General features: G+C 48.1%; 1 protein-coding gene across 4 annotated transcripts in view; it reads left to right on the top strand.

The window, feature by feature from the left end:
• Positions 1–1,394: 1,394 nt before the first annotated feature.
• The window catches only part of LOC142578776 (uncharacterized), a 45,479-nt gene continuing 19,425 nt past the window's right edge, over positions 1,395–27,448 (top strand). The window contains exons 1-3 of one of the 4 annotated variants that reach the window (XM_075688342.1): positions 1,395–1,793; positions 11,866–12,084; positions 26,174–26,314. In XM_075688342.1, the coding sequence (XP_075544457.1) occupies positions 11,871–12,084; positions 26,174–26,314 (355 nt within the window). In that variant the 5' untranslated portion in view covers positions 1,395–1,793; positions 11,866–11,870. Of the gene's footprint in view, positions 1,794–11,791; positions 12,085–26,173; positions 26,315–27,448 lie in introns of all 4 variants that reach the window. The other 3 variants (XM_075688341.1, XM_075688340.1, XM_075688343.1) reach the window with 3 other exon arrangements.

Genomic DNA, 27,448 nt, shown 5'->3' with positions numbered 1-27,448 from the left:
AAGCCGTAGGAGTTGCTAATAAACATATAAGCAAACGGCCAATAACTTTGCAGCTGCAACTGTCGGGGTATTGTGGCTGATTGGCCGTCCAGATTGGCAGCACGCAAAGCAGTCGAAGGCCGCATCGCATGTATGTTTCCGTTTCGTCTTCTCACTGGAAAACAAAAGGAGATAAAAGCATCAGGAAAGACTAAATAGGTGTATCTCTGTGCTGAGTTCATCGCACCGGGCACTGATTAGATTATGAAGAATAGAGCATTACCTGCGTTTAAGAAACAGCAATTTTTCTTTCTTTTTTCGAAGGACTTGCTCGCATTGTGGCTTTCCCGACGGTGCTTCGTCTTGAACAGCCATAATGTCCTGTTCCCTTGGACGTCGCTCTTATCGTTACTGCCGTCGATTATGTTCCACCAGACGCATAGGCTGCGAAGGCTTGCCGGCGCCACGGAACGGTGCTAAGACTTTATTAAGCATATTTAATAAAAACGGAGAGGGTAATGACATCCAGGCATTTTTTCGCAAGTGTGGCGATTTTCTTGACGTTCTCAGATAGGCGAAGCGACAAAATTATGCCTATACTGTCCTGATAATTTTTTCTTACTTATACTCTCTTTCTTTCTTCCTTTCTTGTTTGATTGTAGAGGTAGGGAGCGTAACGGGAGAAAGTGGGGGAGAGGAACACATTTTGTTGATTCAACGGCTATATAGTAACTTTGTAACCCCGCTGAGTTATGTGGAGCAACCCAAGGCCATCACAGCAATATACTAAAAGACCATATATTCCAGCTAGGTATAGTGTTGTAGTGTTACTTTTCGTTCTTTGAATAATGCGGGCTTGTTTCGTTCGTGTCAATGTGTGTTTTACATATTTCGCATTGTAACAAATGTTGGGCAAGGATATTCGCATAGCGAAATTGACAGCGGTGACGACTTCGTTTTGCGTGGCAGTTCAGCTCGCGAAGCAATGCAAGCATGGTTTGTCGGTTCACTGGGCTGTGTGTTTGCATTCTTCTTTCTTTTTTCTCTTCGTTTTCGGTATTTCTTCATTTGTCTTTGCTTTCGCTATTTAAGTTGAGACAAAGGTTCACCAATATATAATCGAATGAAGGAAACTGAAACCCCACTTGCGTGGAAGCATTTCCCTTTACTCGGACTCCCAGCAACACTTATACCAAATTGGCGCCGTGATCTGCGCATGGCTTTCGTGCGAGGTGAAAGCGTTGGAGTTGTAGAGGGGATAAAACATGGCGGCCTCCAGAACCGCCTCCGCAAGAGGCCACGCACAACTCTCGTGCCTCTATCAGTCAAGTCACGACCGCCAGCCCGCGCCAGCCTGCGAATGCAGCCAGCCAGCCACGCCGACGGAAGTTTGCCTAGCGTGGGAGAGAGAACGGGAGCGGCGACCGGCCGAGAGGAGGATAGGCAAGAAGCGGAGAGAGAATCTAAACAGGTGTTGGGTTCCAGCGTGCAGCGCGGCAACAGGCCCCGGATAGATTCGCCGCGAATATTGAGTGCGTCCTTTGGAAAGTTCACCGGTTGAAACATCAGTGGTGTTGAAGAGAAAAAGCCTTCATCGACGGCCAACGTTGCGACCTGCGCCGAGCAGCAACAGCCCCTTGCAGCCGCTGAGCCGCCCTCGGGTTTGTTACGCCGAAGCCGCCTGGGCGGCGTCGCATGGCCAAGTGCGCTGCGCTCGGAGCGGCGGCGGCAACGGCGTCCAGCCAACGCAGCTGCGCCGGACTCCCCCGCCGTGGTCGCTGCCTGGTGAACATGCCCTGAAACTGCGACAAACGGTGAGTATACCAGTACCGCGAAGATCAGCAGGGAGTCGAACGCTTCTGAGATGCGCACACAAGCGCGACCGGCCCCAGCAGGAACCGGCGCGCGTGTAACGGCGTGCTCGAAGTCAGCTTCGTGCTGCCGCGCTGAGTCACGAGTAAGATTTGCAAGCTCACAGCGTTGCTATTATTCTGATCAGAACAGTCTTTCTTGTCTCATTTGGGAGAGTCAAATAACTTTCGGATTCCTGCATTATTTTTCCAAGCAAGCATGTGTTGTTGTGGGATGCGCTGTCGTAGAGGAGCGGAAGAGAAAAGGCGGAGGCGTGCGCAACGTTGGCCGCACCTGCCCCAAGCGTGCCGCCATCGCGTTGTGGCGGTTGTCCGACTACAGCACTCAAGAAGATGCTGACTGATCGCCCAGCGCACCATGCATTTCACTCCTAAGCGCCTTAAAGGGTGTGCTTAGGGCTTTTATTTCCCGTGGCTGCTCAACAGGTGGGTGAAGAAGGTCGCATAAATAGCACAACCGCGAGCTTTCAGCGCAAAGGTGTAGCGAAAGTAATGGAGCGCATTGCCCTTTGACAAATAAACATCTACCGCACTTATCGTCGTCGCCGTTGAGAGTCGTAATTCGTCATTTTCCAACTTTAGAACAAACTGGTGGTCGTTCCAGTGCAAACGAATATTCGTTCACAATTCCATGTTGGTTCTATATACACAGCGTATACAAGGCTGGCCTCCACTCTTTTTCTGCGATATGCCAGAGTGTAACCAGCGTGAGAGGGGATGTTGGAGAGGGCAGCCGCTCGCCGAGGCTCATTAGCATGCAGCGCAGATGCTCGCACTCGGCAACGCCGCGCTTGCGCGATCGCAAATATAAATCGTCGCATAGGAACCGGCACTGTGTGTGCGCACGTGTGCGTGTGTTTGGGCGAAGTAAAACAGCAGTGAAAAGCGAGGCAGTTTTGCAGGATCCGCACAAGCCCCCTCCCCTTCCCTCACTGCAAGCAACCATGCTGGAGCAGTTGTACACAGCAGAGACGCGGTGCGCGTTCCTTTTATATTTTTTTTTTTCCTTTCGTCGAAGTGGGGCGCGGGTTGCACGCAGCGATTGGCGAGGCAGCTGCGACTTCCTGGTGCGGCGCGTGCGTGAAGGATGAGGAACTGAGAGAGAGATGACGAAAGAAAGAAAGAAGAAACCTGACTTCCCTACGACCGTGACCGGACGGAGGCCGGTGGCCGGGGACGGGCCATTGTCGATGATGGGCTGCCAGGGTTCCGCGTTTGGGACATCCGTGAACCTCTAGAGGAGCCGCTGTGTGGGGGGCCGTCGTTCCGTCGACCGTTTGCGTCGAGCACCGTTACCGCGCCCCGGCTGCGCGTAAAAACAGAGACAAGCACAAACGCAGGCTGCGCATCGCGTGTTCCGAACGTGTGGGACACGGGCCGTCGCGCAAGGTGGTTCAGCGGTCGTGTTCTGGAAGGACCCTCTTTCCTCCGATCGGGCATTCGCTCTAAGACGTGCGACCGTCCGTAGCAGGTAGACCGCGAGATAAGGCGTCGGGGACGGCGGCGGCCGGGCCTCGCGATGGCTCACACCCCGATTGCGAGGGTTGAAATCCCGGATACATTTGGTGTAACCCGTCCGGCCAACTCATCCGGACTGTAGCAGGAGCGCGGATTCACGCGATCCAGCGAAGAAGGGCAAAATGAATTTTAAAGAAAAATATTGTTTGATAAGCTAGGTCTTCGCTCTTCCGATAACTCCACATTTTGAAATCCACATTAACGGCGCAAAGGAAGTTATTTCGTGTTTATGAACCGTTTAAATATAGTACCAACTTTATTGCGCAACTCAAGAAAATGTGCACGAACCGCGAATGCCTAAATAATTGTAGGTGCGCTTCAACCCTGACTTTACGTGCATTGAATGTCTTACTAGAGCCCGATATCTTTAGTAACACTTTCTGTATCGACCACACTTCGGAGGGCATTCCTGCCGTGCACTCGGAGATGCAGAAGGCATCTCGCGTGATATGTTGGTCGATCATGCTCTTCCGGCCGGTAAAGCACACCATCTAGGCCCGTCGCCGAGCGCGTAACACTTTGAATGCAAAGGTTCTGACGGCATTAATTAGCCAGCCTTCGATTACACTGTATCGCAAAAGGAATGGGCGAGCATCGATAGCTCGCTGCAGAAAGGCTACTGACGGAGACACGTGCTTATGTTTATGCATTTCGATTTGATTTTGTGCGAGTATATGCATTACCTTATTTTGTGTGAATAATTCTTAGTTGCGAGTCAGCACTTGTCCCGTAGCTTTCGTTGTGTCGTCCGTTTGCGTTGTTGCGTTATGCAGTTTCGCCAACCCGTCCGAATTTCAATCTTATTGGCCTAATACGTCTTCCATCGGCCATATTTTGTGCCAGCCGTGCGGCCTAAATACAGAAGACTTCGAAAACCTTTAGGCGGCTTCCATCGCGTTCCCGGTGCAGCGCTCTTGTGCCCGTCGTCGAGCCCGGTGAGCACTCGGAGCCTATACGCAGCTTTGCCTTCTGCCAACTGGCTGACTGGCCCATCGCTGAGATTTGCTCGCTTTCTGTATTTCGCTTATTCTTCCGCCGAATGTCTTCGAACTGGATTTGATATTTGAGACAAACAAAACTCATTGAGAATGTTGTTTGCGCGCACTAGCTGATTTCACATCGAAGCTGTTGAGGGGAGTTCCGCGGCGGTGACGGACGGCGTGCGACAGCGTGGTCGATACCAAATGTAAATGCAAAGCAACGTGTACCCCGGCCCGGAATTTTCTTTGAAGCGTAATGATCAATGGCAATAAAATAAAAGCTACTGTGCGTATATCTCGTTCGAATAAAAAACAACTTTAGATGAGCGTTTTTTTTTTTTACGATAATCCTTAATTTTAGTTTTTTTTTATGTCGCGTTATACTAAATCCACGTTGAAGGCCAGTTGGGAGTTTGTAAAGCTGAAACGGTTGTACAGCATTTCAAACGATGCTGTGAGCGAGCAGACAGACGCCTAGTATTTCGGAAGGGTTTGAGAACTCGCTTATGCAGCTTTACTGTCGTATATGCATCATTTGTCAGATTGGCATACATCTGCGAATTATTATTTTTTTTTTTTTGCCCTACAGTTAAAGGATTAATGCCGACGTGACTCCTTGTATCACGTTGCACACTTAACACGTACGCACGCTCTCACACTTTGCGAAAGTGGCGTTAGTCTAACGTGTTTCGTTGCCATTCTCTTTTGTTACAGAAAGCACGCTTCGGTCCCGCTGTCTACACGCGCGAATGCCTTGTTCCGGCGTCTCTACTATTTTCGCAAAGCCTATTCTCCCGCCTGGCCTCTTTCTCAAACACTGTCCTTCAACAAGTCACTTCACTCGCACCGTAAATGAGAAGGTTCGCTTCTTTGTGGCAGCCGTATATCTAGATAGAAACGGTCTTTCAGCTATTCTTACCCCTTCTTTTGTTCACAGCAGTCGTTTCCTTTTTTTCTTTTTCTTTTCCCAATCTCTTTGAATTATGTAAGTGGGGAAGGGGAGCGTTCGTCATGCGTTTATATTTACGTGAGTCCGTGGCAGGCTCTTCTACATGGTCACGTGTGTAGCCCACACGTAGAAGCTTCTTTGAGCTTTGGGACGAGAAAGCGTGCCTGCCTCCGACGGCAGAAATCTGCGCCCCAAACTTCGTTCATCGACCATAGCTATACGTCTGCGATATGGAGAAAGAAAAAGGAGGGGGAACAATGTGAAGCCGTCTCAAGGCCATTATCTGGCGCTGTCGTAACATTCTGAAATGAGTGCATGCAGCGCTATCTATCTTGCAAGTAGCCGCAACTGAAATAGGGCACTCTTAATGGCGCTTGCCGATGTTCCCACATAAATTGTGAAACAAGGTTTAACCAGCTCATCAGAGGCTGGAGACAGATAAGCTTACTAAGTTTTAAAGGGGATACAGCTTGAGGACGATGGAACATCGAGACTTGGGCAAGCAGTTTCCGTTATATCTCATTTCCAAGACAAAACATAATTCAGGCTAGCTTGCGTACGTTTACGCTCTTTCTTCGCATAGCGAACAGAGTATAGGAATATCTGTTCATTTCCAAAACATTTACAATTCACAGCCGTCGAAGTGAGCTTCGTTTGTCTCCTTTGTTCTCGAACGCGATTTAGTCAGCCGCCGCTAGTGTGCTTCTTGCAACGTCGTTTGAATCATAATACTTAGCATCCAATTTTGTCTCAGAAAGAGAGTCGCATTGGTAAAATGGTCTCTGAAGTCTATTTATCAACTATTCTTTCTGATAGGAAATGGAGTTGTTGTCACAAACCCACAACCACAAAAGCCATTCTTTTCTATTAGTGTATTCATACATTTCACTGCTTATAATGTAGCCGAGTTCGAGAAACAGCGATATGCTGACTGCAATGCACCGACATGGGACTTCGTCAATCAACTGAAGTGGAAACATAATTATTCGCCGAAGCAGCTGTCTTCATGTAGCGCCCCCTGTCTGTTTCAGCAAGAACACCATAAACTCGTTTTCCCGTCTGGTTAGTACGAGCGGATTATTGCCTAAAATTCTATACCTCGTGAATCCGAGGCATTGAATGATAGAACGATGTAAACGCATTATTCAATCTCTGCTTGCAGTTTAGACGTATAGGCACGCAGAAATATTATCTACCAAGTCGAGCACACAGTATAGTTCCGTGCATTGTGGCCACGTTAAAGATCCCCGGGTGGTCAAAATTAATCCGGAGTCCCCCTCTACGGCGTCCCTCATAATCGAGTCGCGGTTCTGGCAAGTAAAACTCCGGAATTCAATTTCAATTCACATCCTAAAGTTTCTGTGTACTTATTTGTAATGCGAATGTTTCAGCGATGGCTTGCAAGTATTCCCTGATGCACTAAATTATATAGAGATTATATTTTCTTTTTTTTTTTCTTTTTTACAGACGAAGGCTACCATGTTCTGCAAAAGCCGGAACAACCTAGCTCTTGAAAGCGGAGTGATGAGCTGGCTCGCGTAGGCGGCTACGAACGTTTCATGCCGCTATGCAATGAATGACTTTGTGCTGCGCTTGGATGAACGCGGGTGTGGTGCGCACACGTCACCGCTGTTCTTGTTCTTTGTCGTTTTGTGTCCTCCCACTCGTTCATTGTTCTCGTTTTCGGGCGGCCTACGACAGCTCAGCGCTCTTCCTCTTTCGGCATCACCGTCCCGGCACAGGCATTTACTGCATTTCACGGCTCGTAATTGGAACAATGGCCCTACAGTCCTTGAAGTACGCAAAATAGAGCGCCCTGTACAAGAGCTGCTAGCGAGTTTATCTTTTAGCTGCGCAATAGCGAAGTAATGCCCATGCGCAAAGCACAGCTATAAACGGCCTCGAACTGAAGACACTTAGATACGCAGTTTAACAGTTAGTGCACTGATTTGCATTCGTATAGATGGGAAGGATTAGAGGAGCTTAAGTTGTAGTTAATTCGTTTATGCGTTCATCCATTCTTACTGTCCGCCCTTCATGGTGCTCTTGCATCAATGGCAAAGCAACAGCAAAGTGTAAATTTGGATAGGCTTTTTCTTACAATGTGCAGATCCAATTGGATTCTACAAGCATGAATCTAGTAACAAGATAACCTAATAATGCTGCACTAATCACTCAAATTAAATAACTTATTAATATTATCGTAATTTTTGTTGGCGAAGTTTTATCTCGTGAGTTTGTGTCTGCAGAACGGGAACGGGAAACCGCTTTGCTGGGAGTCCAGTGAACCTATTTTGAAGGGGTTTTTTACCTTAATAGATAAACTTAAGCCCTGCTGATACGATCTCGACCGGGTTAGGTGGGCCGTAAGCGCAAGAATCAGGAAACGACGACGAATCCTGGCATCGCGATTGCGAAAAAAAAAAAGGAGAAAAGAATATATTCACTTGGTTGGTACATGGTTGTGACTCTTATCCGAGTCTCGAGCGGTTCTGATCTAACCCGTGGGCCAGGACGGCCTTAAATAACCCCTCTTTCCCTCGTTGAGGGAATCCACTGGCCAGTCACAAATGCCGAATCGTTTTCCACCTCTGTCGTCCCTCACTGGTCTCCGCTGCGCTGCTCGTGGTGCTCATGTATTTTATCCGCTCCTCGTTGTGCTTCGACGCGGCGCACCTGTCTCCAACGTGTCACAATAGGAGGCAACCAACTGTCCTCGATGCTTTCCGCCGGGAGTTCTCGACAAGGACCCCTTCATAGATCATTGGCCACTTCAGCGCCTCCTTGAAACTTTTGGGGCTGCTCAAACAAGCCTCGTCTCCGCAAGGAACGTCCTCCAGGATAGTCCTTGTCTCTACTTTCGCGACGTAACTGCTCTCTTCTTCCGCCGCGATTCCGTCTTTAACGACTTTTAGCAGGTCTAAAGAGCTTTCCGAATATGTCAGTATCAAATTAATCTCTAATTCCTTTGATAGCCTTTGCTGTGGTATTCCCACTGACCCGGATGCCTCCTCGCAAGCGCCTTTTTCATTGATTTCACTTGCAGTGTGCTGTGCTTCTAGAGCGTCTATGTCATAAGGCATATTTTTGGCTTCGTTGTCGTGATTTATCTCCGTCACGGGACTGGCGCCGCCTGCAAACTAACACTTTCCCACATTTATACAGGCTACACAAAATGTACCCAGACAAATACAGCAACAAATTCCCGTGGTGCGAAGGAACACCGACACTGGAACACATAACATTATAGTGCGCGTTACGTCCGGCGGCTGCTACCTCGCCGCTGTTAGGCAACCCTCTCCATGACTGGTCGTAGGAGGCGCGGCTCGCGAAAGTGGAATTGAGAAGCCAACTGGCGACCCTTGACCAGGATTGGCTAGCCACTGTAACCAATGGGGCCCTGGATGAGGGGCTCCACCCACCATAACCCTACAACTTCTACTACAATAAACGTTTACTCTCTCTCTCTCTCTCTCTCTCTCTACGTCGCGATCTCTTGAGCCTTGGAACGCGTGACAGCTTGGACTGTATGGTCGCCAAAACTCGGCCCTTTTTCTTCAATAGCATTTCCGAGTGATTTGAAAATAAGTAGGGATAATGTTTAGACACATTTGGCGATACTGCTGCTTCAGTCAGCAATAGTCCAAACGGCCCTTCAATCTTCACGTTGGCTATGGGCAAGTAAACACTATTCTTCTCGACTACCTGCCGGATCTACGCACATTTCCCAGTGAAATCCTCAGGTTGCACAAACGTAGGGTGGACATCGTCCATTGTCGCAGCTGAGTCTCTAAGTACTTTACACGGCATTCCATTCACTACTAGGTCGCGAAGTTAAGGTTCTAAGAGGGCCAAGTTGTCATCGCCGCCTTTCACAAAAGTAAAAACAATTCTAGGCTTTCCCGACAGCTGATTGCAAGGTGTCCAGGCTCCTGGCAACGGAAACAGACGACCAGTTTTCTAGTCTCAAACGCTTTTGCTGTTTATCTTTAGTATTTTACTGCGGTGTTATCCTCTCCTGAATTATCGGGCTGCACGTCTTGTGTCCCTCCTCCAGCCTTCTCGTGGTGAATGGGGCGCCTGTTTTCCTCTTTGCTGAATTTAGTGAATGGCCTGACACGCGTTTTCTCGGATTCGCGCCGTGCAGCGAATTCATATGCTAGCACGGCAGCACGTTCCAAGGCCTTTTCGCTCGACCTATCATGAATCCACAGGCGCAGCTCTTCGCTGAAGGACCCATAGAACTGCTCCATCCAAGATTAACTCAACAACCTTGTCGTGACAACCGAACGCATCTTACCCTTTTAACCACTCAATTAAATTAACTTTCAGCTTATACGGGAAATCTTGAAAAGACTCCCCCGGCGTTCTAGCTGTCTCCCGAAAACGACAACGGGGAGCCTCAGCTGAGAGCCGATATTTCCTTAGCAACGCAGCTTTTACTTTCTGATAGCCGTTTGTGTCGTCTCTCGTTAGCCTTGCAATTATTTCGGTTGCGTCGCCACGAAGAACGGTCAGAATCTGTCGTGGCCAACTTTCCAGTGCCAACCCGTTTTTCTCGCAGATTCGTTCAACAACAACGTTAAACAGACTCATGTAATCGTTTACCTTGTACTGAGGCATGAGATCCCTTATTTTTACTCCTGCTTCACCCGAACGTCTTTCATTTATGGAGATGTTATTTGCCGATTGCATGGCCAGATCCCGCTGCACGTCTAGTTCTTTTAGCTTTAGTTCGTGAGCTCTCTGTTCCTCTCGTTCCTTTCTTTCTGCAGCTTCCCTTTGATCAGATCTCTGCTGCTCTCGTTTCTTTCTTTCTGCAGCTTCCCTTTGATCAGCTCCCTGCCGTTCTTCTACAGCGTTTTGCTCAGTTTTTTTTTTACTTTCTTCTGCAGCTCTTTGGCTTTCTTCTTCCGTGTTTTGTTCAGTTTTTTCCCTTTCCTCTGAAGCTCCTTGCATTTCTTCGGCAGCGTTTTGTTCAGCTTTCTCAGCTGGTTTCTCTATTTATTCCCATGCTTCTGAAATTTCATCCTCAAGAGCACTACACTTCTCAAACGCCTCAGTAAGCTGCGGCTTTCTCTGACTTTTCCCGACCTCAATTCCAAGCTCTTCACAAATTATTAACAACTCTGTCTTTCTCCATTTTGCTTAAATCCATTGTCAATCCCGAACGAGGACTTTCTTACTTTGCTGTGACGTGAGGAAGCTTTCAACAGGAGCCTGGACGCACAGAAACTAATTTGCAGTTTTAGAAAACGCAAGAGCTAAAACTTGGCAAATTCCCAAAGAAAGTCAAGGGCTCACCATTCTGCTGAAGCCAGGACGAAGGGCGGAGTATCCCCATTGCTGCCAACCAGTTGATACCATCTCGACCGGGTGACGTGGCTCTTTACCGCAAGAATCGGGAAACGACGACTGAGCCGGGCATCGTGATGATGAAAAAAAGCAGAAAAGAATGTATTCACTTCATTGATACATGGTTGTGACTCTTATCCGAGTCCCAAGCAGTTCTGATCTAACAAGTGGGCCAGGACGTCCTTAAATAACCCCATTTTCTCTCTTTGAGGGAATGCACTGGCCAGTCACAAATGCCGAAACGTTCACCGCCTCTGTCGTCCCTCACTGGTCCCCACTGTGCTGCTCGTGGTGCTGTCCTCAATGCGCTTCTCGTTGTGCTTCGACGTGGCGCACCTGTCTCCAACGTGTCACAATAGGAGGCAACCACCTGTCCTCCATGCTTTCCCCCGGGAGTTCTCGACGAGGATCATTTCATTGATAATTGGCCACTTCGTGACAGTCAGGAGGGCGACGTTGCTGCCTTGAAGCGAAGTGAATGATGAGACGTAAACACCAACCGTGACAGTCGAGGGCGTCTTGGAAAACTTAGGTTGATCATAACACTGCCGACAGTTGAGAGCAGCTTTTTGTTTATTTATGCTTATGAAGTTTGTTTTGATTAAGAAAAGTTGAATAAGGAAGTATTTTCTTAAACCTAAGTATCAAATTTAGGACTTATAATTCCGCAATGAAAATAGATTTCGCATTGCTGTTATCTACACCAATTTGGTGCTCCAAAGTGGGCGAATATGATACATTACGCACCTCTAAAACATAGACTAGTAGCCTGTGTATAATATTTCCACGAAATTCGCGTAAACACTACAAGGACGCCATGTAAGCTAAAAGCTGATTGATCATGTTTTCCTGTTTTAGACGCTCTAACCTTGCGCAATCGCGATATCTGTTTTTGGTGCGTAGTTACTAAAGTGTAAACATGTTGGGTGGGTGGGTTGGTGGGTGGGTGCGTGCGTGCGTGCGTGCGTGCGTGCGTGCGTGCGTGCGTGCGTGCGTGCGTGCGGTGGGGATGAACGTCACGCTCACATCCCAGCGAGATAGCTGCGCGGAAAAAGAAAACCGAATGAAGAATACCTAAATAATTATATGGTGCCTTATGGTATGCGTGCGATAAGGCATTCTAGTCCTGGATCGTGCAGGCGTTCCCGCCTCTCCCCATACCTCTCCCCCCACACGAGCGGTGAGTACTAAGCGGCGCCCTCCGCAGGAGCAGCAGCCATGGTGCCGTACAGCCGCGCCACGAGCGACGCCCCCGCGGTTCCGGCCAGCAGCTGGCCCACGGTGCTGGCCAGCGGCTGGCTCTTCTTTTTCGCCTCGGCGCTGTTCCGCTCGTACGGCGTGCTCTACCTGCACCTGGTGCGCACCGCGCAGCTGAGCCGGGCTGCCGCCTCGCTGCCCATCGCCTTCGTCGCAGCCTCAGCGGGAGTGTCCGGTGAGTGGTACACGCTATTTCAGGTGGCCGAACCTCATGGCAGCCTTTGTTGTTGTTGTTGCCTATCACGTGTGAGGCCCCTACAAACGATGGGGGATTGGCCAAGAAGCAGCCTTTCCAACCTCCTCCTGCTCTTTCTTCTTCGTCTCCTTCTTCTACTATACTACTACTACTTCTACTACTACTACTACTACTACTACTACTACTACTACTACTACTACTACTACTACTACTACTACTACTACTACTACTACGACTACTACTGCTGCTGCTGCTGCTGCTGCTGCTGCTGCTGCTGCTGCTTTTTCTTCCACTTATCTTCATTTTCTTTATTTTCTTGTTTGAGCTTTCTTGAGACGCAAAGCTCAAATCATGGGTCAGGTACATGGCCGTGTCTTGGTGCTGTGAGTTCTACTTGCAGTTTTAAATCGCGCCACCGGGTTTTGCAGACGTCTTTATTCCAACCTACCTACGTGTGTGTTTTGCAAACGCTGTCTAACACACTACAGTGCCGCATGCAAAAAGGCAACACCTTATAGGCCCACGTACACAGGAAATTGTTGAACCATATCTGGAAGGACACTGTAAACGGCAGCTTATACTCTACAATGCTTATTCTGCCAGCGATAACCTCCAGCACTGAAAGCTAGAGACTAAGAAACTTGCCGAGAAGCTGACTATCGCCGAATGAGGGTCGGAAAGGAAAGTAATCGGCATAACGTGAAGAGGCAGAATGAAAGCACGGTTTGAAGATCAAACGTGGTTCTGGCGCTTTTCGACAGCGGAGTTTGGCAGGCAATGTAGCGCGGAGGGCTGCAGACCACTTGTCTGGTGACGTAACACAATGGGCGTCATAAGAGAGGCTAAACACTGTCAATGGCTGTAAATTTGTAAATGTAGCTAGCGATAAGGCTATAGGAAATTTGCATGAATGTGGGAGCGCTCAATTAACGAAGCTCCGGAGCTATTGAAAAGTCTAGGCGAGACCTTTGTCCGGATGTGGGGTTAAAATATAGGCTGACCATCAGGACGATGTCCCAGAAGTCACCGAATAAATGTACTGCAGAGTAACCTTTAATATTTGTGATTCTGTAAGGAAAGCAATGTAGGAGGTGGAGTTACTGCTGCATAATGCATGTCACGGTATCTGAGGTATTTTTGCCGCTCCTTGAGCTCATCGCTTGACTTCTACAGCTCACGGTGGTTTCTATGCACGTATGGCGTGCTACGCACGTGTGTTGTAGAGAACACGCACGTGCGAGAGATGTGCGCCAGATTACTGCGGTCTTGGTGTGCACGTTGCCCATCCGCTCGACGCACGCAGGGCGTCGTGTATGCGTAAACGTAACCCATTGGCTTCTAAATCCGAACTGGTTCGGATATAGAAGCTAATGGTAGGCCAGTATAATGCCCTTTGGTATGCCAGTATAATGTCGATTACGAGTTTCACTAGTCCTGGCTTTGGTTAGACTGGCCTAGACTTTGCTATAGCTATGAAATAACACGCTCGGCAACACATCGTAAGTGTCACGAAGCTGGCAAGTCAGAGTGAAATAATAAGCGCATATTTAGTGACAACCTCTTTTTAAGACTGCCTTTATTTATTGTTGTTCAATATATTTCACGTATGAAAAAAGATGCGTTACTTACATAAAACATAGTTCGAATCACGACATTTCATGTCAACCATTTCAGGCTGTCTACCATCAGGAAAAATCCGGAAACATACGAGTTCCATTTTTTTTTCTTGCACATGAACCGCCAGTGTTTTCAATAATAGCAGTCAGAGAAAATCTAGAAAAATTAGGGAATTTGAAAATGCCAACGCAGAAGACAACCCTGCATTTTGAAGTTAAAAGGTGCATTATATATATATGCCTGCCCCCCCCCCCCTCCCCGCTGCCCTTTTTGTACATTTTGTTGCCAAGCCACACGGTGAATGCGTGTGTCAGCGACGTTGCAGCGGCCCTGAGCAAGCTAAAAACTGACTGCTTAACGAGAAGACTGCTCTTTGCAACCCAGCTCGCTGTCTTATCGGTCTCGACGATAACAGTGTATAAAGGGCTTTCCGTAGGAAGGCTCTAATTGCAAGAACTACGACAAGCCCTCGTGCGGGAAAAGTCCCGGGCACTCGGGTTTAGCGTTCAAGAAACGTTGCACGCGTCGTTGGAAGCACGGCTGCTTACGGCCCGCGATAATCATGCAACACTAAACGAATGCGCACATCAAATAAACGACTAGGCTCATTGCCAAAGCAAGCAACTCGCACGCTTTGTAAGCATTTCTTTGCAGCCGATATCGTTAACGAGTGGTGACGTTTAGCAGATAATACTAAACGTCACCAATCGTTTGATGCAGTAGGTAGCTTCACTCGGCACGGAATGAACTCGGTCGAGTGGTATCATACATTTGTGTTCTGCGATTAACTGTTTATCCCTACGCATATTTACCCCGCAAATTTAAGGGAGACGCTCGGGCGGAGCGATTGCCGGCATGCCCCTGGTAGGCTAAATCAGCCCGTAGCTGGCAACGTGCTCCTCCTGAAGGCCAAATCCGCTAATGGGAATTCCCAATTTCTTTTTTCTCGATCATTCCTATATTTTCGTATCATTGGAACGTCCCGTTGCCTTTCTGGTCCTCTAAATTGATCTGGTTGCTTCAGAGGGCGAAACCGCGTATGTCTCCCGAGGCCATATAGCTTTCTTTTTTCGTTTTCTTCTTTTTTTTAACGACGAGACGTTCTACACTATATCTAGAGCTCTTAAACGGTCCGAACCGCTTAGGCCACTTAGTGCTCCTCGCCTTAGCTCCGCGGGTCTCTGTGCGAGGGCCTTATCTGTCCACTTCCTGCGTTTCTTAGCGAGCGGATGCAGCCGCCACGCCCCCGGCGGGCAGCGAGGCGGGAGAGAATCGTCCCGAGCGGCTCGACGACCGAGCGGCGACGCCGGCCGTTTCGCCAGCCTTCGGAGCCGGCGTCGGCGTTGATGCCGCTCGTATGCGGACGACGACGCCTCCCGCTGCAGCTGGAGCCGTCAAATCGCCCTGCATGCATGCGCCAGCGCGGACAGGGAGAGTGAGCGTGCGACTGCTTCCTGCACGGGCTCTGCTTCACGACTATAGCGGGCAGTGTTCTGCTAGCGGGCGTTGACTTTTCATCTGACGGGAGGGTAAATCCGTGATCAACATCGCGAGCACATTCTCTAATTTCACTACCGGGCCAGAGGTAGTTTCGCGTCACCCGAACCCATCCTGCGCCGGCGAACGCCGTCGCACTCTCTGATCCATTGCCGTGCCCGACACCCGCCGCGGTGCAGCAGCTGTGTTGCGCTCTTAGCACGAGGTCGCGGGTTTCGTTCAAATCGTTCCAACGCTTGTCTCATGAAAGCGTGTCTGAGTTTTACGTGTTTCGGTCGGCACACCGGAGTTGGCCACGAGCCAAAGCGTTCGCGTAGCGCTACCCTTGTTATTCTCCGTTTCATCGTTCGTTGAGGTATCTAAAAAATTTTTATTTTCCTTTCGAGCTTCATCTGCGATATTGCATACTCATTTCCTCGTAAGTATCAGTCCGCCGCTGGCGCTGTTATCTCTTTCGCTATCGATAGTGTCCGACGCCCGCTGTTACCAACCGGTCTTGCTTGCGCGCGAACAGCTTCGTACGTCTTCCACTCCCGAATCTTTGTGGAAGCAAGAACAAAAGAAGCGCTCATGCATGGAAAAATTACCAGCCGTCTCACCGAAGTGCAGACACACAAACGAAACAATTACCAGAATCAGTGCACCGGCAAATCGCAATCGATGAAGCATCGAAAGAAGTCGGTGCGTCGTGTGCGTAACTCGCTCGCGTGCCGTCCTTTGAGAACTGTGCACCTGAAAGGGACGCCAAGGAGAAGCAAGAAATCAGTGCCAACACGTCATTTCAATACTCTTTTTTCGTGAATTTCCCGGTAATGAGCCGGTTCGTAGAAGAGCACATGAAGGTATTGCACTTTTTCAATGTTGCGCCGAAACTCCACCGCCGGCAAGTCGATATGACGTCACGGATTTCAAAGTATTTCTTTCGTATTTGGGCCGTCGTGGCTCTGTAAAAGTTTGGAAGCTTTCCAAGTTTCAGTGTTTGGCTCCTTTAAAAATTTGGAGGACGCTTAAGCTTCGCCTTTAAGAGTGGATCGCGATAGCGTTCAAAGACCCCTTGCTGCTTTTCATGCTTCCTGGCAACTGCAGCTTACGCAACCGTAGCGTTTACCGGGAAACGCGGCCTCTTGCGTGCGTCGATCTCCTGTTATTGTTTCGCACTTTTAATATTTCAGTCCGAGAAGAGCTAACATAAAGGACATGCGCTGTCGGTCTTCTTTTTTTTTTTTTTCCCATAGCATTTGTTTGTGGGTTGCCGTTCTCAAAATTCCGAGCAGTAACATCGTAAAGAATGAAAAACAAGGTATGAACAACTTTGGCGGTATAGAAATCTTTGGGTATGCGTGGTTCTGAATTTGGTTCGCAATTCTTTTCGCCGAAGCGACGCCCAACGCCGACGCGGGACGCGGACGCCGGATTTTCTGCGACACGGGCTTTAATGCGTGAAAATTGTGGCGCTCATCAGTGCTGACTTGTCTAGTTCGTGCAGCGTCGAAAAAAGTCTGCAAGTTGTTGTTGTTTTTTTCTGGTTCGCGTGTCGCCGAAAAACGCACAAACGTTTCTTTACTTCAGCGATGCTGTTTACGGCTATAGGGTTCCGCGAAATTTTCATGTGCGCGATCGAAAAACAGCTTCATCAGCAATTGCTCGTGCTACAGCTCGCGCGTTCGTCGTCGTCGTCGTCTTCTACAGCCGGCTCTTTGGTGCCACTCGGCATAATCAGGCGAATGCACTATCCGCACGTTCGTCGTCTCCTTCCACAGGTGGCTCTGCTTGCCGCTCATCATGCCAGCGTTCCCATACTGCAATATCAACGATGGTCGACTCGGCGCTACGAGAGAAAAACAGCATTTCGCTACAAGAATGCCCGGTACAGTCGAGGCTGAAGAAGTGGCCGTTGCTCTAGCGGTAGTGGAGGGCTATCGGATCGGACAGTCGCTAACAATACCCTCGGACTCGCAGACAGCCTGCTGCAACTACTTGCATGGCAGAATCAGTCACCGAGTACTCCGCATACTTTGCTCAGGAGACTGTGAAACACAACTACAAACAGGCACAGTGCCACATGAAGCGATCGCACGCAAGATCGCATGTGTACCAGGACACACGGGCGTGGCAGGCAACCAAGAGGAGGAGAGGATAGCTCGAGAGCACACTAATTACCGAGCGTCCAACGTCAACAGCCTACGGGAACCCGTGCCTGTACCCCTAAAGTACTCGGCCATTTTAGACAGTTACAGAGGCAACAGGAAGTGGTACCCCCCGCCGCACAAGTCTCCTATAGCAGTGAAGAAGCTGTCGCACAGAGACAACAGCAAACAAGGTCTTACCCTGACCTTAACGTGCTAATTAAAGTGCACCCCACACTATATAAAGACAAATGTCTATGATGCAATGAGAAACCCACATTATACCACATAACATGTCAACAAACTGACGTCGTCCCAATCATATCACACCCAAGAGCGGAGCAATGAGAGGAACTGCTGTCCAGCGACCGCTGCGAAGACCAGTTAGGTCTAGTGCGGCATGCACGACGGTCAGCAGAAGCGAGCGGAGCCCTGGACTGAGGGCAGCCGACCATTGCGATAGAGGACGGACGAAGCAGCGGGTGAAGACCTCCGGGGAAGGCACAAAAAGGAGGAAGACTCCCCTGCAGAATCCGCGCCAGCCGCAGACGAGCACAATTACTAGAGCTCAATAAAGGTTTCACTCACTCACTCACTCACTCTACTGCCCCTAGCGCTCGTGCCACTGCTCGCGCCTTCGTCGTCGTCGTTTTCCACAGCTGGCTCCGATGGCGCTCATCATGCCAGCGTTCCCGCACTGCTCCTCCCTCTGCGAAGGCGCTGACGGCACTGGCCCACTGCCAGTCGGTGCGGTGATTTCAGTCTGAAATTAATTCCCTCAATACATCGCGAAATGAAAACGCTAATGTATGGGCACTTCTCACGGTGATCCCGTGGGGGCTGCCATGTTTGATCACGTGGTTACGCGTCCATTGATTGCCTCAGCTGCCCCAATTGTCTCTGCATTTACAATGGATGCACATGACGCCGGTGCGGCTCTGCAAACCTCTGCTTCGGCGGATATCGTATGCGGTGACTGCTTGGACGACATGTGAAGCTTTGGCTAAAGCTTCAAAGGACATGTAAGCGCTTTCAAAGCTCATTAAGCTTTGTCCAAACGGTGCGAATAGCGTGCACGGTTCTTGTAATAAAAGCGGGGCTAAAAATGTATTCTAAGCTATCCTAAGTTAGCGCTTATGAATTGAATCAATATCAGTATGTTTTGCTCTTCATTCTTTATTTGTCGAATACATTTAACCAGCGCCTTGTCGCGTTTCTGATTCAGTAATGTTCCCCGGTCGGTCACTATCTGATTGTTTATTTTCGGTCTGATCGCTCGCAGGTGAGCTCAGTTGCGATAGACTTGTTCTTGTTGAGCGCGCGGTTTGTAACGTAGATGTTCTGTACGTTGTAATAGCTTGTAGCTATTATCGCTAGTCACTCGCTTACTGTGTGGACCGTTACGAAACACTCAGCTTGAAACATTAGTGTGCTCTCGTTTGTAGTCGCCATCTCCCATGCTTCGGCGCATTGATTCAAGTGTGCACCCGTTCACTCATTCTTGATACGTTAGCGATACAGTGGGCGTAAGTTTGCGTGTGAGTTGGGGTGTGTATGTGTAGATAACATGCGAGAAACTTAATGTATGCCAAGAAGTGGCGCTATTACCTTTGTCACCGTATAACGAGCGGCACTCCCTCGCGCAGACGTTCCGCGGTGGAAGTAATTTCTTTGGAGGTTAGCGCTGCAACGTTGGCGGATTAGTGAACTATTTTTTATCCTCAAGGGAAGCCATGCATCGTGAAGAGCCGGCAACACGGGCAGTCATTATGTAGCAGCGGTTCGTGAACTTGGACACACAGATTCATTCCATTTCTTAATGTGCCAGTCACAATTTTCGCACCCAATTACTGCACACGTCTTCACTCCACCGCTCCACATTTTGCAGCATGAATGGAGCTAGCACAGTGCCTTAGCGAAAACCCAGTGGTATTTCCGACAGCTGATCGCAGAGAAGCAGGGCAGAGGAGGTAATGGTTTCATATTCGTACGCTTTCGCTGAGGCAACGTGCGGCGCGTAGCGGCGCGCCGCCGAAAGCGGCATCTCATTTCTCTAGAACTAACTGTTCCGCGACAACGGTCAATATAACGAATGCGTATGACGAATGTACAACACGAATAAAGGCGAATCTGTAAAAATGTACGTATATGCGTACCTTTCGTCACGATGACCACTGATCAAGACAATAATTGTGTTCGTACATATGTTTAAAATTCTGTGTCACCTATTTATCGTGTGTTACACAGCTTCGCTGGTCATCTAACTTCACAGCAATGGAATGGCTCATGATTTTTGTAATGAAATGATTTGTTCTTTCGCAACCACTGGAGAGCTCAAACATAATTCTAATTACATCGTCTGTGCGTATTCTACGAGTGATGTGTAGTCCCAGCTAGTTATTTTGAACGTGTACGCCGAGCGCGCCGGCGATGAGTTTCGATGCCAGCTGTGCACGACTTCAACAGAACAAGTTAGGTAGTAGACTGTTAACAAGGAAGTATTGTGAAATTGTGACTACCCTTATACATAATCCATCCTATATAGGAAATGTATGAAATGTTTATGTGTAGTGCCCGTGGGCTGTTCGCAATAATTTCTGCGAACTGTTCACTGTGAATTGATCGCCTGTGCGCTGATTACATTCTGTGGAATATTTGACCATTATAAAAGTAAGTTTTCGTGGACACATCGGATATAGTCTCTCAACTATCCATAGGATATGCATAGTCAAAAGTGAAAGTTCTCATGGTAGCAAAGTATCCACGAACACACTGCGTATGCACCGTGCCAGTCTGCCTTTACTAAGTTGTATGTAGAACTCTCGGCCGTTTCACGGCCACTTTGCAAACACTAAGGTGGTTGATGTGTTGGGCTTTGCTCGAAGGTTTTTGCAGCACCTTGTGGGACACAGCTATCATATGTTGAACACGTCCAGCCGGTTCGAAACAGCAGCAAGGATATGCCGAAACTAACTGGTCTGCGCAATAACGTTTACCACGCTGCGCTCAAGAAGCGAGCTCGCGAAGCCTGGCGGAACGCAGTCCACTGTGTGCATAGACAAAGGAGGTCACACCACCCGAGGATGACAACGATCGACGTTGTCGCGAATCCCAAAGTAACATCACTACTGCAAGGTAATTGGTTTTGGCAAGAAGCAATTTTTTTTTAAGTGAACCGGTATCCTAGTACACGTATGTGTGTTCGTGCGTTCCGAGCTACCACGGTATGCAGCCGCTGCCGACTGAGCAACAGCCCTGATAATTTCGTTTAGGAAAGCCAATTTGCTTACAGCGTAGACGATTTAATTTCGGTATGACGACGGCTTTCGAAATTGCACGGTATACAAATAAGTACAATGACACTGACTGGCTTTCTTTCTTTTTTTCTCGTGCAATGAAAAGCGCTTACGAAAGGCTCATGGACTCGTGCAAATGTTGCAACTATACAATGACCCGTCTCATCGAGCACAATAGATCAAAGACGCTTCAAAAAATAAAAGCTATGGCATGGTTAGCATGCAGCCGCTCTATGAGAGAGGTTCAGAACAATAGAAACATTGTTAGTAGAAATCAATGAGGCTACGAGTAGTCTGGCGAATCGAGCCATGTCAATTGTGAATCGATGTCCGTGCCGCAACCACAGAAAAACCAACTGCCTCAAGGCGAGCATCCAAAGTTACGTTAACCTAAGGTAGGAATCCACAATTTCATGCATTTCCAGCGCTTAAAGGAAATAGGAAAAATAAGAGAAGAGGAAAGACTTGAGCACAGGGAGGTAGCTGCTCTTCAACTGATTGTATAGTGCAAGAAAAGGTGCAGGTATATGTATACGTATATACATTCACTGATATCATGCGTCAACAGACGGTGGAACATGAATTGTGGCGCATGCTTGAAGCCACTTATCAAAGATGCGTGGCAGACAGGTTTTGGTGCATATAATCGCGGTCTTTCATTGACAGAGCGATAGAAGCTGTACTGACGCATTTATCATTTTCTTTTTGAATGTAAAAAGCTTCAAGAATGAGACGGCACTTTTCATCCTTATACCGAGTGTTCTTAAGCGTAAAACGCTTAAGAAAACTGAAGTAGGCGCTTTGGATGCCTTTCATTCAGCCAAAACGCACAAGGAAGATGTTCCACTGCGGGCAATAGTTACAGAAAAAGGGTCCTGGCGAGGCGCCCTTTCTAGGTTCCTTCTGAATCGCCTGCGTACGCTTCGTGTGGAAGACCCTTTCTCGATACAAAAGTCTAATTATTTAATTGAAATATTTGCGAGCAATGACATTACAGAGCCCCTATCCGCCTTTTCAATTGATGAGGTCGACTTGTTTTATTCTGTTCCAAAACCTGATTTGCTCAGCTCAGTGAGAAACTTTATCGAAGAATATCAGCCCACATCTTTTATGAACTCTAATGGTTCATCCATTGACAGCTTCCTTGAGGTGCTGAATTTTTTATCTATCGTCTACTTTTGTCGCTTTTAACGAGGAATCATTTCTTGAAAAAAAATGGCTTCCGTATAGGCTCCTGCGTTACGCCGTTTCTATGTGATCTGTATTTGGCTCAATGTAACAATCGCATAAAATCCCTGTGTGATCAGTCAAAAATGTCAAAAATTTTTGGCTATGTCGACGACTACCTGGTTGTTTTAAATCGGAGGCTCCTGAGGACATTCAGACAATTCACAATAGTGTTCTTGGGGTATTCGAGCGATCTGCACCAGGTCTGAATTTTACTCTTGAGATGCCCGTCGACGATTGCCTGCATTTTCTTACCTCCAGTCTTTCCCTCGGAGAACATGTTTTCTGTAATTACCAACCGAGATAAAAAAAGGGGATCTTAAATTACAGTTCGGCTCATTCAAAGGTGGTTGAGCGTGGCATAGCTGCCAGCTGCTTTCGCTCAGCCCTCAATAAGTCGTGCGAACGCCGGGTGGCAATGAGCTTCCAAGAGCAAGCCCAACGTCTTAGCAAGCGGGTTTCCCCCGACAGATTATCGCCTCTGTGGGAGAAAGCCTCCTCAAAGAGGTCAAGTACAGATGATCAAAAGCAAAAGGCGTCCGGACTTAGCCGCAGATGCGACTGGTTGTTGTGCCTTATGTGCAGCACCTGTCGCACCGCTTGAAAAGCACGGTCGCCAAATGTGGTGTGTCTGGGCTGTTTTCCGAGCCGCAAAAGCTGGCTCGCATGTGCCGAGCAGTGAACGTGCGGGGTTACAAATTAGGTCCTGCCTGCACAAAGAAGCACGCTACTCCTTTCGTTGCGCATAGTGCCGGGGTCGTTTACAACGTCCCCCTGTCATGTGGCAAATGCTACGTCGGCCAGACCGGTCGTTGCATTAACGGCAGATTGAGAGAGCACCGTGTGCAAGTGCGCGCACTAGCGGGGATCCGGTCACTTAACGAACCATTGTAAAAGCCACGTGTAAAAGAACCATTGTAAAAGCCACGCCAATATTTAACAGCACACGTGTTCTAGGCAGGTCATAATCATCATCATCAGCCTGGTTACGCCCACTGCAGGGCAAAGGCCTCTCCCATACTTCTCCAACAACCCCGGTCATGTACTAATTGTGGCCACGTCGTCCCTGCAAACTTCTTAATCTCATCCGCCCACCTAACTTTCTGCCGCGCCCTGCTACGCTTCCCTTCCCTTGGAATCCAGTCCGTAACCCTTAATGACCATCGGTTATCTTCCCTCCTCATTACATGTCCTGCCCATGCCCATTTCCTTTTCTTGATTTCAACTAAGATGTCATTAACTCGCGTTTGCTCCCTCACCCAATCTGCTCTTTTCTTATCCCTTAACGTTACACCTATCATTCTTCTTTCCATAGCTCGTTGCGTCGTCCTCAATTTGAGTAGAACCCTTTTCGTAAGCCTCCAGGTTTCTGCCCCGTAGGTGAGTACTGGTAAGACACAGCTATTATACACTTTTCTCTTGAAAGATAATGGCAACCTGCTGTTCATGATCTGAGAATGCCTGCCAAACGCACCCCAGCCCATTCTTATTCTTCTGATTATTTCCGTCTCATGATCCGGATCCGCCGTCACTACCTGCCCTAAGTAGATGTATTCCCTTACCACTTCCAGTGCCTCGCTACCTATTGTAAATTGCTGTTCTCTTCCAAGACTGTTAAACATTACTTCAGTTTTCTGCAGATTAATTTTTAGACCCACTCTTCTGCTTTGCCTCTCCAGGTCAGTGAGCATGCATTGTAATTGGTCCTCTGAGTTACTAAGCAAGGCAATATCATCAGCGAATCGCAAGTTACTAAGGTATTCTCCATTAACTTTTATCCCCAATTCTTCCCAATCCAGGTCTCTGAATACCTCCTGTAAACACGCTGTGAATAGCATCGGAGAGATCGTATCTCCCTGCCTGACGCCTTTCTTTATTGGGATTTTGTTGCTTTCTTTATGGAGGACTACGGTGGCTGTGGAGCCGCTATAGATATCTTTCAGTATTTTTATATACGGCTCGTCTACACTCTGGTTCCGTAATGCCTCCATGACTGCTGAGGTTTCGACAGAATCAAACGCTTTCTAGTAATCAATGAAAGCTATATATAAGGGTTGGTTATATTCCGCACATTTCTCTATCACCTGATTGATAGTGTGAATATGGTCTATTATTGAGTAGCCATTACGGAATCCTGCCTGGTCCTTTGCTTGACAGAAGTCTAAGGTGTTCCTGATTCTATTTGCGATTACCTTAGTAAGTAGTTTGCAGGCAACTGACAGTAAGCTGATCGGTCTATAATTTTTCAAGTCTTTGGCATCCCCTTTCTTATGGATAAGGATTATGTTAGCATTCTTCCAAGATTCCGGTACGCTCGAAGTCATTAGCATTGCGTATACAGGGTGGCCAGTTTTTCTAGAACAGTCTGCCCACCATCCTTCAACAAATCTGCTGTTACCTGATCCTTTCCAGCTGCCTTCCCCCTTTGCGTAACTCCCAAAGCTTTCTTTACTTCTTCCGGCGTTACGTGTGGGATTTCGAATTCCTCTAGACAATTCTCTCTTCCATTATCGTTGTGGGTACCACTGGTACTGTATAAATCTCTATAGAACTCCTCAGCCACTTGAACTATCTCATCCATATTAGTAATGATATTGCCGGCTTTGTCTCTTAACGCATACATCTGATTCTTGCCAATTCCTAGTTTCTTCTTCACTGCTTTTAGGCTTCCTCCGTTCCTGAGAGCATGTTCAATTCTATCCATACTATACTTTCTTATGTCAGCTGTCTTACGCTTGTTGATTAACTTCGAAAGTTTTGCCAGTTCTACTCTAGCTGTAGGGTTAGAGGCTTTCATCGTTTCTTGATCAGATCTTTCGTGTCCTGCGATAGTTTACTGGTATCCCGCCTAACGGAGTTACCACCGACTTCCATTGCACACTCCTTAATGATGCCCACAAGATTATCGTTAATTGCTTCAACACTAAGGTCCTCTTCCTGAGTTAAAGCCGAATACCTGTTCTGTAGTTTGATCTGGAATTCCTCTATTTTCCCTCTTACCGCTAACTCATTGATCGGCTTCTTATGTACCAATTTCTTCCGTTCCTTTCTCAGGTCTAGGCTAATTCGAGTTCTTACCATCCTGTGGTCACTGCAGCGCACCTTGCCAAGCACGTCTACATCTTGTATGATGCCAGGGTTAGCGCAGAGTATGAAGTCTATTTCATTTCTAGTCTCGCCGTTCGGGCTCCTACACGTCCACTTTCGGCTATCCCGCTTACGGAAGAAGGTATAAGGGTGAAAAGTGCCGTCTGATTCTTGAAGCTTCTTGCACTCAAAAAGAAAATGATAAATGCGTCAGTGCCGCTTCTATCGCTCTGTCAATGAAAGAACGCAACTACCTGCATCAAAACCTGTCTGCCTTGCATATTTGATAGGTGGCTTTAAGCATGCGCTACAGTTCATTTTCCTCCCTATGCTGGCGCACGATCGGTGAATGTATATACGTATATATCTGCACCTTTTCATGTACTACGATCGGTTGGAGACCAGCGCCGCTCCGGTCCTTGCGTCTTTCCTCTTCTCTTATTTTTTCCTATTTCTTTTAAGCGCTGGAAATGCATGAAATGTCGATTTTCCAACTAGCCCAGCTGTCCGCTTTAAGAATCAACGCCTGCACACCTCTACCGGGATCCTAGGCAAGCGCCCGTCTCTATCCCTATCCGCAGCTTATGCGATAGAATTTTTAAAAGATTTACATTATTCGAAAAGAAAAAAAAAACACCTGATTCGGTATAAGAAATTTGATGTTTCGGCCCAAATCAGGGGAGAGACACTAGAGGGCGTTAAAAACTGAGCACGTGAAATTTATGTCACACTTGTGATACGAACCTGGCGTTTTGCATTGGAAGAGAAGGTTCTGGCTCGGCCTTCGAAGCTGAAAAGTATAGGGATCTTTCTCAATTTTAGAGATATGCCATGCTTCTCATGATGTCTCTCTTGTCGACACCGCTCTGATGACGAACACCAGTCTTCTAAATGGACCTTGAGTAGAAATAGATCACAGTTCTTGAATTTCTGCTGTGAGCGGAGGTGCGGTAAGCCAGGAAGGACGCAGAAATGGAATGCAGATGGCGATGCCACCTTCTGCAAGCGCTTCCATTGTTATCTATGCTCACGAGTCGCGTGGGGCGCGCATTTGAGCCGAGTAATTGTCACAGCGTCACCTGGCGCCGCGTACACGCCACTATATGCACGATTCATTTGGCGGGTAGAAACGTAAGGCATGTCAGATTGCAGACTGAGCGCTTGAGGCATTGTGCTAACGAGGCAGCCCTTATTTACCACCGCGTGATGTTGTTGCAGGTCTGCTGTGCACCCTGCTGCACAAGCGAGTTCCTGTGATCGTCTCAAACCTGTGCTGCTGCCTGGTGTGTGGAGCAGCGCTTTGTTTTCCTTATATCATGGCGACTGCACCGGGCTTGGCCCTGGCTGGCATTTTTTACGGTGAGCATTGTGCAAACGAATGGCTTTGACTTCATCGAAGCCGCCAATACTTTGAAGAGCATTAATGTGGGCGACCTCTATACTGATCCGTTCAGCGCTGTACAGCATCTCAAACAAGTTTGCAAAACGCCCTGAGCGAGGGCAGACACGATCGATCTTCACAGGTATTCCGCATTCATCGTCATTGGACGGGTACTGGATGCAAGGACATGGCCACGATTAGTAGAACAGTCTAGTGGACAGCTGCCGCGCACGATAATTTCGCACCAGAAATCCCGCCAGAAATGCTTCCCTTCAGGCCCTCTATAACTTTTTAGCCCAAAAATGAATTCTTCCTCAGGACACGCACACCTTAATCCCTAGCTCCGTGCGTCTACCAGCTCCCCAATTCCTTGTAATCTTTCTCGGGTAGAAGAAGTCTCTGTTCGGAGACTACTGGCTGGGTAACCCCCACACCTCCCGTCACCTGGGCTTGGGGTCCGACATGAAGACCGTATGAATCGTCCAGAGTGTGCTGCTCCGACATCTACAGCGGAGATTCCCCACCTAGTTGTGGCTCTGCCCACAAAAACGAGTACTACTCGAGAGAGAATTCGAAGAGGTGCCAAGCGAAAAACAAGTCATGCAGTTATAGGCGTTGGCTCATGGACGATAAGTTCGCCAAATCACCGATGCAAATTTTACATGACGGATATCTCTGAACTTTTATTTAAGTACGCATCTATGCCGCAGGGCAAGATGTTCGGGAAATTAAATAACTTCGATCCTCTTGAGAACGAGGAAACTTTCGTCATATAAGGCTGATCAATCGCCAAGATGGATCTAATGCTCACTGGAGAGGCCCGCCTGGATATGAACTCCAGATGACGTCAGTGACGCATGAAATGACAATACATGTATATAACACAGGTACACAAGCGCACGCAATGGTAGTTAACTGCTCAGTTTATGTCCTGAAATAGTACACTTTCTAGGCTAACTTGCGGTTTGGTCCCATTTCATTTCCCTCACTTACGACCTCACTTGCCCTCTACATACCTCAGAACCGCGGGCAAGCCTGCGTGTAGCAACATGTGAACTATGTAAAGAAGAGGTCTACTTAAATCGTAGGAGAAATTGTTTGGCTAGTTGGTG

This window comes from Dermacentor variabilis, chromosome 4 (assembly GCF_050947875.1).
Source record: "Dermacentor variabilis isolate Ectoservices chromosome 4, ASM5094787v1, whole genome shotgun sequence".
Classification (NCBI taxonomy): domain Eukaryota; kingdom Metazoa; phylum Arthropoda; class Arachnida; order Ixodida; family Ixodidae; genus Dermacentor; species Dermacentor variabilis.
The sequence above is the reverse complement of the archived record's forward strand: the minus strand, read 5'-3'. Positions and strand labels throughout refer to the sequence as shown.